The following is a 14,032-nucleotide window of genomic DNA, read 5'->3' on the forward strand; positions in this document are numbered from 1 at the left end:
AAAAGAGATCTTTGAAAGTTACAGAAAGTCTATCATCACTGCAGCATTTTTTCTCTGCAAATTTAAGGCAACTACAAGTATAGAGTAGTGCTTTGAGCTGCTCATTTTTATTCCGTCTGCAGCTTGCATTGCAGCATTTCAACACACTTCATGTTTTCCTATTAGAAATGGAATATTAAAGAGATACTCGTAAAATATTAGAGATTTAGAGGACCTTTGCGTTTTAAGTGTAGCTTGCCAGGCAGAGGAAAGATTTGCCAGTGTAGTTCTGGTGGATGCTGACTTGCTGAATGAGCTGCAGAAAATCACTCCCCTGCCCCTTTGTTTCTGTAGCTGCCAACTGGAAGCAGGCATATAAATTATTATATTTCATGAATACCTCTTTCTCTTAAGAGACTTCTAGAACTAATTTTATTTTCTTGAATTCATTGATGTCCTTTGGTGGAAAGTGGTATTCACTCCTCTGACAAAATTCTGTTGCCACTATTACCTGGATTTCACTGTACTGTTTTGTTTTTCTCTGTTTTTGATGCTGGGGTTTTTTGGGGAAGAACACTGAGGGATTTTGCCTGAATAACTGTAGATATGTTGGCATGCCAGTAAGAAAACCCTGACAATATATATGTATATATTTCTAATTAAAATATTGCAGCAGCATTTTAAGTCTATGAATGCAATCCGTTATTCAGGAGACAGTCTATGTTTTTTCATTTTTTTCTTGTGGTCAGGAGTTTGGTCCTTGAGACTTAGCATTTTTCTCATTCTGAAAGTATTGATCAGTTAATTGATTTGTAAAGACTACAAACAGTGTTAACTTTTAAAAAAAAAAATAAATGCACAAAAAAAAAAAACAACCTTAATTGATTTTTCTTATAGCTTTCTTCTGTTTAGATCTGCAGTGTAAAATTTTCCCAAACTTCGTTGTTATAATTGTTCTTCAGTTGAACAAAACCTGAAGGTTTCGGATAGGTCATACTAAGGTCATGTTTCATGAGAAATTGTAAAAGTAACAGAGCAAGCATTAAAAAGAAAACAATGCTCAATCCCCTGTTCACTGTGGTCCACGTACACGATACGTTAATGCTTACTGTTTATTGAAGTGCTTCAAATAGATTTGAAACCACAAATTAAGTCTTTGCCCTGTGAAACTTAAAATCTAAAGGATTGGATCACAGAAGACTGTGTTTAAATGCCCAGAGGAAAAAAAAAAAAGGAATCCGGAAAATTAAAACATATTTAGTTTGTAAATACACAGTTTCTGTTGGAAGGATGGAAGGATCTGTCTTGAGGAATTTGAGATGACACCTTAAAGTGGTTTACAGAAATGGAGTGGGATTGCTGTCCTCTGCGTAGGCTCTTCTTCCTCCCTCGTGTCTTCCTGTTGGAGGGAGCCCTTTGCTATTTCCACCTGATCCATCATCTCTTTCAGGGCTGAAACCAGGCTCCTGATTCTCAGATAATAAGTTCTGTGCTTGTTCTGTTCGGTCCTACACAGTGGAGTGAATTTTCCCATAGAAATTCACACTCATTTCACTGTTTTCTTTTAAATTCCTTCTGAAACTGTTTGACTCTGTTCCTCAGTATTGTCTGCAGTGGTGTGACCTCTGCTTGTGCTGATCTTTTTTGCTCCATTGCTTCATGTTTCTAGTCTGTTTACTATTCCTTGTTCCATGCTCTATGTGCTGAGAAGAAGGGACTATGCATGGTTTTGGTGTTTGCACAGTGCCAGGTGCAGTGGAAGTCTGTTTTGTTCCTCGGAGTTACTGTTCAACAGATACATAAAATAATTGCCCTACTTAGGATATGATGGGAACAAAACAGAGAAATAGGGCTGCTGCAAGGTTTGAATGGAGTGTTTTGCTCTTGGCGAAGAGACAAAAGAAGGAGGTATTGGAATACAAGACTAAAAGCATCATGTTCTGTGGGACAGAGCTGCATTGTTTTCAGGCAGTGGCAAGGAACTTAATGTTGATTTGGTGGGAAGAGGGACTGTGAGGCTTTTAAGGAGGTGAAGTTCGTATGTTCAACAGCAGGCTTGAGAAGGACTTCAAATGAGTTCCTTATATATGCATTTTGGAGAAAGATCAGTATGACAACGAAGAGTGTTAAAGGAATTTTGATAGAAAGACATGCAATTTTTAGGGGTTGGATAACACAGTGTTTGTTAAAATGAGGAGTGCTACGGAAGTACAGATAAGAGATAGAGGAGGCACAAGATTATCTTTAATGCCAGGTGTTGTAAGTGGATGATTTTTGTTGTGACAGAGTACATAGCAGTGCTGTCTATTATAAGAGAGAATGAGAGAAGGCGAGATTGGAAACATTAAAAGTGTTTGGTTCCTGTTTTCAGGGCAGTATCCTGAAGGTTGCTTGGTTTTCTGGGGGATGGGTGAACTGAGGGAAAAATTGAACTTGGAGAAAGGATGCAGAGCTTGTAGGAGAACAGTGACTTGAACTGTTAATTAGCTGATGGTACACTAATCACTTCTGCTGAACCCTTGTCTTCCTTCTCCTCTGCTTCAGGCAAATAACAAGCCCGAGATCGAAGCAGCCTTGTTCCTGGACTGGATGAGACTGGAACCACAATCCATGGTGTGGCTGCCCGTGCTGCATAGGGTGGCTGCTGCAGAAACTGCCAAACACCAAGCGAAGTGTAACATCTGCAAGGAGTGCCCCATTATTGGATTCAGGTACAAACTAATTTCCTCTCTACCTTGTGTACCACTGCTTGATGTATAGGTAGCTCTGCTTGTTCCCAGGCAAGTTATATCCCTGATTTTCCGTGTGTTGTTGAAGTTAAAGAGGGTTTTGATGGGGCGTGAGGGAGAGTAACACTTAGACTGGGTACAGTGGTGCAAAAGATGAAGATAACAAAAATCATTTACTGGTTAAGATAACATCCCTCCTCTGTATTCTGCCCTTCGAGTCTTTCTGTGCCTCAGCCACTAACATGATTTGCTTTAGATTCAGTTTCTTATACATGCAGCTTTATTTTCAGAATTGGGTCCTAATGAACTGCTTTCTATCATAGCATAAAGCAAGGAATGACTTGAAATTTTCCAGACGTAAAGATAGTGTGGATTTTACAGAGAAGGAATGTGGTTAGTGGGATATTAACTAGTATGCTGGACATGTTGCTAATCTATTTAACCATCTGGATCAACACTGTGGTTACTATAGCAATGAATAAGTCGATGTGTTGTAAAATGGCCGTGTGCTGGTAAGCCTGTCGAGAATCCACTTCACAGCTAAGTAAATACTCACTTTCAATTATGCCTAGACTTGTTTTATCACTTCTCTTCCTAATAGCTGCTTTGTATAGTTTCTGTCCTTGTTCCTGATCTTCTTTTACTTTTGGCATTTTTCCTTCCATAGTATCCTGATGTTTACAAAGACCTTTTTATAACTTTAGTTCTAAAACCAAGGTGTTGAACAGCAACAAGCAATACCACATAGAAAAGCCATCATTTCACTCTACCATGTGAGAATATGAGTGGGGTTTTTTTACACTTATAGTGGGGTAGCCCTTTCTCCTATACAGTTGTACAGGCAGTGAGAAGCAAGGGAAATAGTTAAAGTTCTGCATTGAGTCTGGGTTTTTCTTCAGTTGAGCCATTTGTCACGTCTTGTAAACTCATCCCCTCCTTTTATTCTTCTTGGTTTTTGAAACTGGAGAATGATAAGTATTACTGAAGAAGAGCTAGGGATGGGTTGTGATGAGTTCAACACAGTCACAAAGAAAAAGCTTCCTATTCCAGAGGCAGTTCATGAAACTACTGAATTACTCTCACAATTTATATAAACAGCTGGAGACAAGTGGATGGAATTGGAAAATGCAGCACTTCAAAAATCAAAGGATACCAATTGAATGAATAGTGTGTAGTTAGTTAGCATCAGAAATGTGGAGGGTGGACACTGGAGCTCTGTGTTTCCTGATTTCCCTGATCTCATCTGCCCCTTAAATTTATATAACAATTCTATTACGATAGTCAAATCTGTCGGAGATTTTTTTCTCTGCCTTTGCAAGTCTTTGAGACCCTGTTTACAGACTTGACAAAAAGACATTGTGTTGGACAGCTTTTAGAAAGTTAATACTGTGAGCCTCAGTACAGTAAAACAATGTTCTTTTGAGGTTATTGTGACAGAACTGCTTAGCGTATTTGGAACAAGAAAACCCTTATGCCTCTGGCTCTTTCAAGCACTTCAGCGCAGCGGATACAAGTTAGCTGTCTCATAAAACTGATGAGATTAAATAATGGCCTAAAAGTGCATTCAGATTTTTGCATGGATGGCATTCTATACATAAAAATTATATTTTGACGAAGATGCTGGAGCGTGAACAAATCCTTACCTTCAATCAGCACTGAAGGGCTTGCTAATGGTACATGTTGAGCAAGGCATTACTTCTGTGAACTCTATTTGCTTAAGAAATTCTGTGTTTTGTGTCATGTCACAGACCAAAGGGACTGAAATTAGCATTATAGAAACAAAGATCTTGGTGCTCTGTTTTGTGAGAGAGCGATTTGTAGTTAGAACTCTTCAGCATTGCCCACAGTTAGAAATTTTGTGACACAGAGGGATTCTTTTTGAAAATTCTTTGCTAAGCATGTCCACTTTGTTGGTTTGAGGCAGCAATCCTGCCCCTCAAACAGGCCCTGTCCTGTGATGTGCGCTGTGGGACATCTCAGGGAAAAGCACCTAATAAGTTAGAAAGCTCCAAAGGCTGACATGAAGTATTCATATACTAAGCACTGAAGCCGTGTTTTTTCCCACTCTTTTAGGTACAGAAGCTTAAAGCACTTTAACTATGACATCTGCCAAAGTTGCTTCTTCTCTGGCCGTGTTGCAAAAGGTCACAAAATGCACTATCCCATGGTGGAGTACTGCACACCAGTAAGTAGCTGTTTTACTGACCCTTTTACTGACCCTTACTGCTCATGGTTAAGTAGAAAGGAAAAGCTTCATTTGCTGTGTTCAGGGTAATAGAGCATTTGGGTGGTGTTTTCCCCCTGTAATGAAATTGCCTTCTGTAATCTGTACATTGCAACAGTTTCTAATGCTTAATAAAAATAGAGTCCAATAGTTGGAGGTAAATTGAAGTATCATTGTTTGTACAGTGCTCTATAGTAGTATGTTATTGCATGCTGATGAGCTGCTCCATGTTCAGTGCCATCCATGTATGTATCAAGAAGGCTGTGGTTTGCACAAGCGTGTTTCTGTCTTAGTCATAATGTTTTCTTCCTATCCCTGTGCTTCTTTTCCTTTCCCCAGGAGGTTCGTACTTGTTTTTCCGACAACACTACAACTGCATCTTTAAATTCTTCACTATTTAGTAGTACTTTTTTATTTTATACTGACTGGAGAATACAACATATCAGGGAAGTTTTTTAGAGTAGCAAATGAGGTTTCATTTCCGAAGACTGGAAGTGCTGTTCAGTGCAGAACAGAGTCATAGAATCACAGAATAGCTCAGGTTGAAAAAGACCTTAAAGATCATCAAGTCCAACCACAACCTGACCATACTACCCTAACTCTAACAACCCTCCGCTAAATCATGTCCCTGAGCACCACATTCAAGTGGTTTTTAAACACATCCGGGGATGGTGACTCAACCACCTCCCTGGGGAGCCTATTCCAGTCCTTAACAGCCCTTTCTGTAAAGGAGTTTTTCTGCCTTCCCTTACACAAAAGCATCACTTTTGCATAAATGTTTCTTTCGTTCAAAGCAGCTGGTAAAGAAAACTCCATACTACCCTCTTAGCATGTCCCTCTATTTCTGACCTCACATGACCCTGGCAGAGGGCCATAAATTAGAGGAGCTCTCAGGCTGTCCTTTCACAGTACAGCATACCTGAACTGTCAGCTGTCTTTGCTATTGTGTGTGGTAATCCTGAAGCATTCCACATTATGGATTCTTTTCCTAATGTTATGGGATAGTCATTAATCTTGTACTTTTGTCAAGTGTAAATGGTGAAAATAAAGCATTAAAATTAAGTGTAGGCTAGCTATGTGAACAATTTTTACATCTTAAATCAAACAAAAAGGCTTTGCCAAAATGAAGCAGACTTTTAGCTTTTCTTAGAAAGTGAGGAAAGACAGAGAAGAAATTTTCACCTAAAATATCGTAGTAGAGCAAATACAGTACTTCAATTTAGTTTTAATTTATGGGTGTTTTACATTATAAACTTTTACCATAGCATTCAAACGGCACAATTTAATCCACATGTCTACAAGGGGAAACCAGTGTGTTTCTGCTCACTTTTCATCAGCATTCACTGGCTGATGCTTCTCAACATCTTTCCCTGTGGGTTGAACTTAATGGGAGGGGGTGATTTGCCTGAGCTGCTGCACAGGTGGGAGGGAAACCTTAGCAATGGTGAGACGAGTCTGAACAGACCTCTCCACGTCAGGCGTTCGTGCAGCAGAACTGCCCACAGCACTCCTTCCAGTTGAGGTGAGTGCATTCTTTCTGAGTCAGCTACTGGTTTGTTCTGTGGTTTGCCACTCTTATTCTTGTTAAGAGGCATTGTGGAAGATTGTGAGGAGTTCAGGGAATGCACAGAACAACATCTCGCTGCTATTTTCTTACCTGTTCATAAGGTGTGTTTCTAGGAAGGTGTGAATACAGAGAAATGAAATGGCGTGGTGAGACGCTCCCACAGCCTGAAGCAATTCACTGCAACGCAGACAGCATCCAGCAGGTTCCTCTTCTCCCTGACAGTGGAGGTTACTGACAGGCCTAAGGAGAACTTGTAACAGCATCCAGATTGCTGAATCAGAATAAAGAAGCATTTAAAGACAGTAAATTTTTTGGTGAGTTCTGAACTCTGACAGCCAGTGCTAATGTGCCGTGCCTGCCTGTACCAGCGGTGAGCTGAATTAGAGTAGGATTAACTGGGGCAAAAAAGTGAATGTGACACACAGTAAGCACTGATCTTTTTTGTGCTGCAGCTATTGAAAAAGTAAACCTAAGTACTGCATGACTGAACAAGATATCCACTGAAACTATCATGTCTAGTGTAACTGTTTTCAAAATGAAATGAAAAGAGTTTTGCGGATGACAAAGCACTTTTTCCCCTTCCTTCAGACAGATCTCTCACATTAGATTGCACTTTGGCAGAGAACTTCCAGGAAATTTTGGAGCACAGCAGCCCTTAGTTCTCCTGGAGGGGAATTTGAGAACTCATGTAGAATGTCCAGGTTCTCCCTTCCTGCAAAAGGTTGAGGCAGATTGAGGCAAAGGCCTTAGTTTTCTTTTAGGCAGAAGAACTGCAACAATTAGTCCTGTAAGCAACACAGCTGGATGTCTTGTTCAGAGAGAGGTGACTTTTAAAAAGGTTTCAAATAAATAATGAGTAGAAGCATTCTTCAAGACTGAGATTTAAATGTAGGATAGTATTTCTTTTTGGGATCAACACCTGCACACACAAAAAAATTGCCTTGATAGAATTAAGCATATCAAACTGAGATAATTTTCTACAGCTAATGTTTAAAATTGGGGCTGAGGTCTGGAGTGAGGGGTTGGGAAGACACTTTATTAAACCAAACTGCAAAAAGTAAGATGGTTGTAAGTTCTGCTTTTGTCAAGAAATAGTTTTTGTTTTGGAATAATTTTGCAACATGCTAGACCCAGCTGCCTGTGTACTGCTTTGATTTAAGAGAAATAGGGTGCTAAAAGTAAGGGACAGAAAATTCCACTGTTTCTTCCTTGTAAACCCATTCTGCTGTGAATTTGGTTTTCCATTCTGAAAATTGTGTGGTGTAAAACTTCTATGGAATAAATCAGGAAGTCTGGGTGAAAATAGCTTCAGTCTGTCAGCTTGTTCATGTGGTAATCATATTTTTTTTTGCTATTCCTGTGCTCCTTGAACATTTTCGACATTGAAACTGGATCACAGGAGAGATGCCTGGTATTTCAAGTTGTCACTGAAAGACGTGCTTTCTTCTTGGGATGTGTGTGGTACCAGCTTTCAGACTAGATCAGAATGTTTCCATGCAAACACACTGTTCTGCTGCTTGGCTGTCATGTGATGAGTTCAGGAGAGATAACATGTCTCAGGAAGGTTGAAGCAAAGAATGTTTTATTACTCGTTGTGCATAAAAACACAATCAAATTATAATCAAATGCAGTTGAAAGTATACACATCGAAAATATACGCTAAAAATAGGCAAAGCAGGAATAAATGTTTATAAATGATACAAGTCCGCAAAAGGAACAGAAAGCTGTGCTTAATTTGTTTATACCAAGACTAGATATCAGAAGAATTCCCAGCTGAATTTCTCTAACTGGTCTCACGATGCTTACCTCGTTAAGGATTCTCACTGTAGGATTGCAGCTTGTGTTCAGGAGAGGGAATTCCCTCCTACTGTGGGCCACATCAGTGAATGCCCTTTCCAGAGTCCTCTGACTGGTCTAGATGTACTTAATCTCTCCCTTTCTTTAATTCAAGTTTATTGAAATACTGCTGAGTGTTATCATAGTTTCTTGGAAATACAAATGCTGGTGTACTGGCTTGTCAGTTCTGATGTATTATTTCTCTGCCAGTCATTGATCACACTGAATTTTCATACAAGATTGTTTGGAAAGAGAGTCAAATTCTTTCCTGCTTTACATGAAGCTTGTAGGTATCTTCAGGATGGGAAGAACATTCCTTTATGTTACTGCATCTCAGTCTTTCTGCAAATTATTTTTTAGAGCATGCTTAATTTTTCTACCTGAGCAATCATTAAAAATACATACTTCTGTGTATCAGCAGCTTCACAAAAGTGGGCTTGACTGATGGATTCCAGCGCCTCCTTCCTTTCTGAAATGGAAGGCATAGAACTCATTAAAAAATGTCAGGAAGATTAACTTTCCCTCATTTCTTTCCTTCAAATTAGATACACTGGAGAAGTGATATCGTTATGTGGGTCAGGATGAACTTAATTTACTGTAGAAAAGCAGTATTTCAGGGTCAAGCTTCTCTGTGAGGTGTAAAGATGGAGTGCAGCCTGACTAATGTAACTGAAGTCTTCCATTAAAATTCTTCAGAAAATTGTCTGACTCTTAATCAGGCTTGCAAGAAGTGTTACATCTTCACAGCAGATATGCTTTGAACTCTTTCTGACTCATTCTGGTCTTCAGGAAACTAATTGCACTTCGTGCTCCTCTGTTGGTGTCTGTAGGAGAAAGGAGGTTGAGTGCAGGCAATGGAGTAGAAAACTTTCTGTAAATTATACTCTCCTCAGGTTATCAGTCTTAAATGCCTCTTAGCTTAAGATTTAACAGATGCAAGAAGAAGTAACTGATGTAAGAGTTTCAGCAGCTCTCACCTGCTTCTTGTTTTTCTTTGATAAAAATATTAATGGCAGAAAAGATTGAGGAGGAAAACTGCAAAGAAGAGGTGCCAGGAGTATTGGCCTGGCTTTCATGGACCGACAGATGCAGGAGATGGAAGCAGTGAGCATACGGGAAGAGTCAGGATTCAGCCAGTCAGACAGGTGGCAGCTCCCACCGACCAACCATGTGCCCTCTGTTGCACTTGTTGCAGTGTTGCACAAGAAATAGGTGGAGAGTCCCAGGCCACAGGAGGAAATTCTCATTTAATTACTTTTTGTCCTCTTTATATGAACTGAGAAGAGGCATGAGTCTGTTATGGGTTATGGAGCTTCCCTTTCCTTCTTCCTCCCCTCTAGCTGTGCTGTTTTATTGTACATTTTGATGTGATTGATAAATAAATTGTGTGGTTCTGGAGGCCAAGTCATTGGCAACCCTGCTTGGTGTGGCCACAGCTCCTTCGTATGGTGCAGCAAAGAGAGGGGCAACTAGAAGTAATTACCTGTCATGAAAGATGATTTCATTGTGATTTGTGGCTTTCAGACAACTTCTGGAGAAGATGTCCGTGACTTTGCCAAGGTACTAAAAAACAAATTTCGAACAAAAAGATATTTTGCAAAGCACCCACGAATGGGCTACCTGCCTGTGCAAACTGTCTTGGAGGGAGACAACATGGAAACGTGAGTAGCTATAAAGTTTCTAAGTAGCAATGTATTTGGTATGCTCTTTGAGCTTCCCAGCTGGTGCCAACTCCCTTCACTTCCTACATGCATAAAGCCTCATTCTTTCTTTCATTTTTTGTTAACCATGGCTGGCAGGAAAACACAAGCTGGAGTTCCAATTGCCGTTCCTATTATATGTTTGCATACCTGTCCTTACAGGAACTTCCACTTCAGTCAGTAAAAAAAAAAAATGCTGTCTGACAGCCTTGTAGATGTTTAGTTTTGATATGGCACCTCGGAAACTAATGATCTCTTCATCAAATTTTTATTTCCTTCCAATACGTATTTTTCTGTATTTTTTTTTATTTAGTTTGCTATGTTTGCAAGCTTTTCAACTGGCTTCTTCTTTTCTCACTGCATAAATTTAGTCTCATTAAATGACTTTGAAGTCAGTTTTTGGAGGAAAAAAGAGCAATAATACATGTGGAAAAACTGATGAGTAACCCATTCCCCCTTGTTAGATTTTTTTGTTTGTTTGTTTATTTGGTTGTTTTGTTTTGTTTGTTTGTAAGATAAAGGCAATTGCACACAGCTTGTCCTCGCTCTCTTTTTTTTAATTTTAGATATTTTGTTTCTCTTTTTGGTTCTTTGCTCTCCATGGTCATTCATGTTGGTCTATTGGATTTCTGTTTTTCAGTTGTTGTGATTTTATTTTTTTTTTTAATCTTTCTGTAATTATTTTGCTGCTGAGTTTCTTCTGCCTCTCTCTTCACCTCCTCATTTTTTGTCTTGCAGTCCTGTTACTCTGATCAACTTCTGGCCAGTAGATTCTGCGTGAGTACTTTTGCTGAAGTGTGCTGCTGCTGCTACTGCTGCTGCGTTCCCTCACTTTTTTGTTTATTTCTTTGTTTAGTTTTGCATAAGTTCATTTCCTTCTTTCTTTATGATAATTTTCTTTGGTACACTCTCTAAAGGAATGTTTTGATCCCAGATGAGGAGAATGGGATAAATCCAGGAACTTCCAGCAATCACGAAATGTGTTCTGTATACTCTTCCTGGAGTATGTATTTTCATGGAATTAACAGGGATTTTGGTACACTCTTACTGATGCTTATGAGAGTTTGTCATTTAAAAGGCTGTGTTTCTGAATGTGTCAATCCCTCTATGTGTATACAAAATGCTTTTTGACAGATATGAATCGAATGGATTTAATTAAATTTCAGGAATGATACTGTTTTGTAGATAAAGCTATAATCTGGTTTTATGCACAACCATGCACACCTGCATACTCACGCGCCCAAATTAATCCAAAACTCACTGGACATTTTACTGCAGTTTTTTTACATGCGGTTTGTGAAGGCAGGTTGAAATGTTTACTGTATATTTTTTCAGAAGTTAAAAAAAAGCAGGGTTTTTCAGATATGGATTGGATTTTTGTTCTTGCATCATTCTTGCACATGCATCATCTTACTGTTGTAGTAATACCCTTCTCGTAAACTGAAGATATATCTTTACCGTTGTGGCATTTGCTGCTACTAGTGTTACATGGATGATTTCAGAACAATGTTAAATAAGGTTTATTTTTAATTCACATATTGATAATGAGACTAATAAATAGAATTTTATATATTTCCATATGGTGAAATGTATATGGCTTGCACCTTCATTGAATTTTTGGTAGAATAAACAAGAGTGAAATGAATACATTGGAATACTGATGTATAGTTTTCATTTGGAGCACAGACCATTGGGAAGTCAAATGCAGTGCTCATCCTCTAGGAATTTTATTTTGTGTAAGCAAGAAATGTATATTTCTGCAAACCACATATGGTTAAGGATCCACCCACAAAACTGCCAGAGGGCTGAATTGAGACTGAAATAGTGTGGCTTTGAACTTTAAGGGTGCATTTGCATTTATAAATGCATATGGGGTGATTGCAGCATACTGTGTATAAAACTCTGTCTGTAGGTTCCTTACCCTTGGGAACAATTGAAAAGGTAGAAGTAACCACTTAAAGAATGCTTGGATAGTGTGGAATGCCATTGCTGTGTCTGACATAACATGAAATTAAGCTGCCATAACGTGCTTATTTGTAAGGCACGCTGCCACTAGTTCACTTACAGTAATAACTTCACGTATGCCTACGCTGTGATAACATCACACCTAAGATTTACTGTTGATTACTACAGGGACCTTAATGTGCATGTGATATTTAAGAAAGCTTGGGAAGTACGTAGAGACATGATTTGGATGGAGAGAGACCTAGCAACTTTTATCAGATCAACTCAGATGTCTTCCTGAAAACAGTCCTTTTTTCTGGTCTGACAAGAAACCAGGAAATTAAAAAAAAAAAAGAAAAAAAAAAAGGCTGGAAAGAGTTGCTGTTTGTTCTGCTAGCTTTGGTTCTTTCTTTAGTGCTAGACCACTGGGGTCACAGCATAAGTTACTGAACTAGCCAGCTTTAAAGCTATTTTTTCAGTTACAGGGCTCATTGCAGCTTTGGCAGGCAGACATCCTACTCTGGTTTTCATTGCCTTTTTTTGGTATTCTCATACCAGTTTTTTGGTTGTCTTCGGAGTGCTGCAGAAAAGCATAACCTGACCAAAATTCAAAAGCGCTATATCTATTATATAGCATATATATCTATATGCTATTCTGGCATTGACATATGTTATGATATCTGAATTTGTTTATAAGCATGTACATGCATATCTATGTGTGTTCATACAAGTAAGTGATTTAGGTCACTTATTATCCCATATGTATTCTGCTTGCCCAGCATTAAAGGGGCAGCTTAGAGCTTTTCATGAGAACTTATGTCTTTTTACTTGGATTGGGGACTGTTAGTGGCACAAAAACAATTTACTTGATTCTGCACTTTCAAGAGTCATTAACTGCAGTGCTGGATAGCACAAAAAATGCCCTCCTCCTGTTGGCCACATTTCCACAAGTGCAGGGAATTGCAGGACGGGGTGTTTACCGCTCGATTACCACTTGACGTGAATGGAATTCCTCAGTCTATTGCTGCAGACACCAGCTTGAGAAATACAGCTGTGGAGCCCTTGTAAAAGGAATGACTATCTTGGTTAAATATTGGCTGTGTTTCTCGACCTTCTCACTGAATGTTCAGACTGATTACATGAGCTGATTACATGTGTTCAGAAGGTATGGCCAGTGAGCGCTTGCACAGATGGTCATCTAAAAGTGCGTCTGCAATAGCCTTCAGTGCAGCACAGCTATCAGCTATTCACAGGCCAGCTCAGGTACTGGAAACAGCGTCCCTCTGAGCTGCTAAACTTAACATGAAAACTGCAGGGCTTCTCAGCAGGTTTGCTTTAATAAGCAAACTTTTTAAAATCTGAGTGGGGTAGATTTCCATTGCAGTGTGTTCTGAAGTGGAGGCGAACTTGGAAATGTAGACTTATCCCATGCCTACAAAGTTTGCGGAGAGGCATATAAAACTCCAACACGTTACACTGGGCTGTCTTTAAGAAAAATGCATATTGCACACTTTGTTCACTTCTGAATGTAAAGCTTAGTTTTGAAGCAGCAAGTATGCAGTTACGCAGTCAAGCAAAGCTTTTACCTCGTACTACTGCCAAAAGACAGACACATAACTTCTGTTCCTCCACTGCCCACTTGGTCCCAGCCGAGTGCTGCCATCTTCCTTTACTGGTACAAAATTGTGGAGTCATGTAGTAAAAGGGACCAGAGAATGATGCAGTTCAAAACTGAAGCTCCTTCTAATACAAGTTTCCTAATCCACAAACAGTACTAGCAGCAGCATTTGTGCACGCACGGAAAACAAAACCTCTTCTTTCATCGTTAGTACCAGCTTAGGTCAGCTGGATATGTACTGCCTGTCAGACAAAAAATGAAGATCGCATCAGTTTGTCAGAAAACAGTTAATATTTTAGCTTGGTGATCCATATGTTCTTGAGAATACTATGCAAAGTTGCAGGCAGGTGGTTGTCCATCTGCTTGAGTCTCTGCTGTACCAAGAAATGCTGAACTGTTATTTGAATATGTAGTGGGAAAAATTACATTTGGAGG

The 14,032-nt window shown here is 39.3% G+C and overlaps 1 protein-coding gene across 23 annotated transcripts in view; it reads left to right on the forward strand.

Moving 5' to 3' along the window:
* The window catches only part of DMD (dystrophin), a 1,043,969-nt gene that overhangs the window by 996,100 nt on the left and 33,837 nt on the right, over nt 1–14,032 (forward strand). For 18 of the 23 annotated variants that reach the window (XM_048931232.1, XM_048931663.1, XM_048930722.1 and 15 more), the window contains 4 exons: nt 2,524–2,690; nt 4,782–4,893; nt 9,860–9,996; nt 10,774–10,812. In XM_048931232.1, coding sequence (XP_048787189.1) covers nt 2,524–2,690; nt 4,782–4,893; nt 9,860–9,996; nt 10,774–10,812 — 455 coding nt within the window. The remainder of the gene's footprint in view (nt 1–2,523; nt 2,691–4,781; nt 4,894–9,859; nt 9,997–10,773; nt 10,813–14,032) is intronic. The other 5 variants (XM_048931479.1, XM_048930889.1, XM_048931064.1 and 2 more) reach the window with 1 other exon arrangement.

This window comes from Lagopus muta, chromosome 1 (genome assembly GCF_023343835.1).
Source record: "Lagopus muta isolate bLagMut1 chromosome 1, bLagMut1 primary, whole genome shotgun sequence".
NCBI classification, from domain to species: Eukaryota; Metazoa; Chordata; class Aves; order Galliformes; family Phasianidae; genus Lagopus; species Lagopus muta.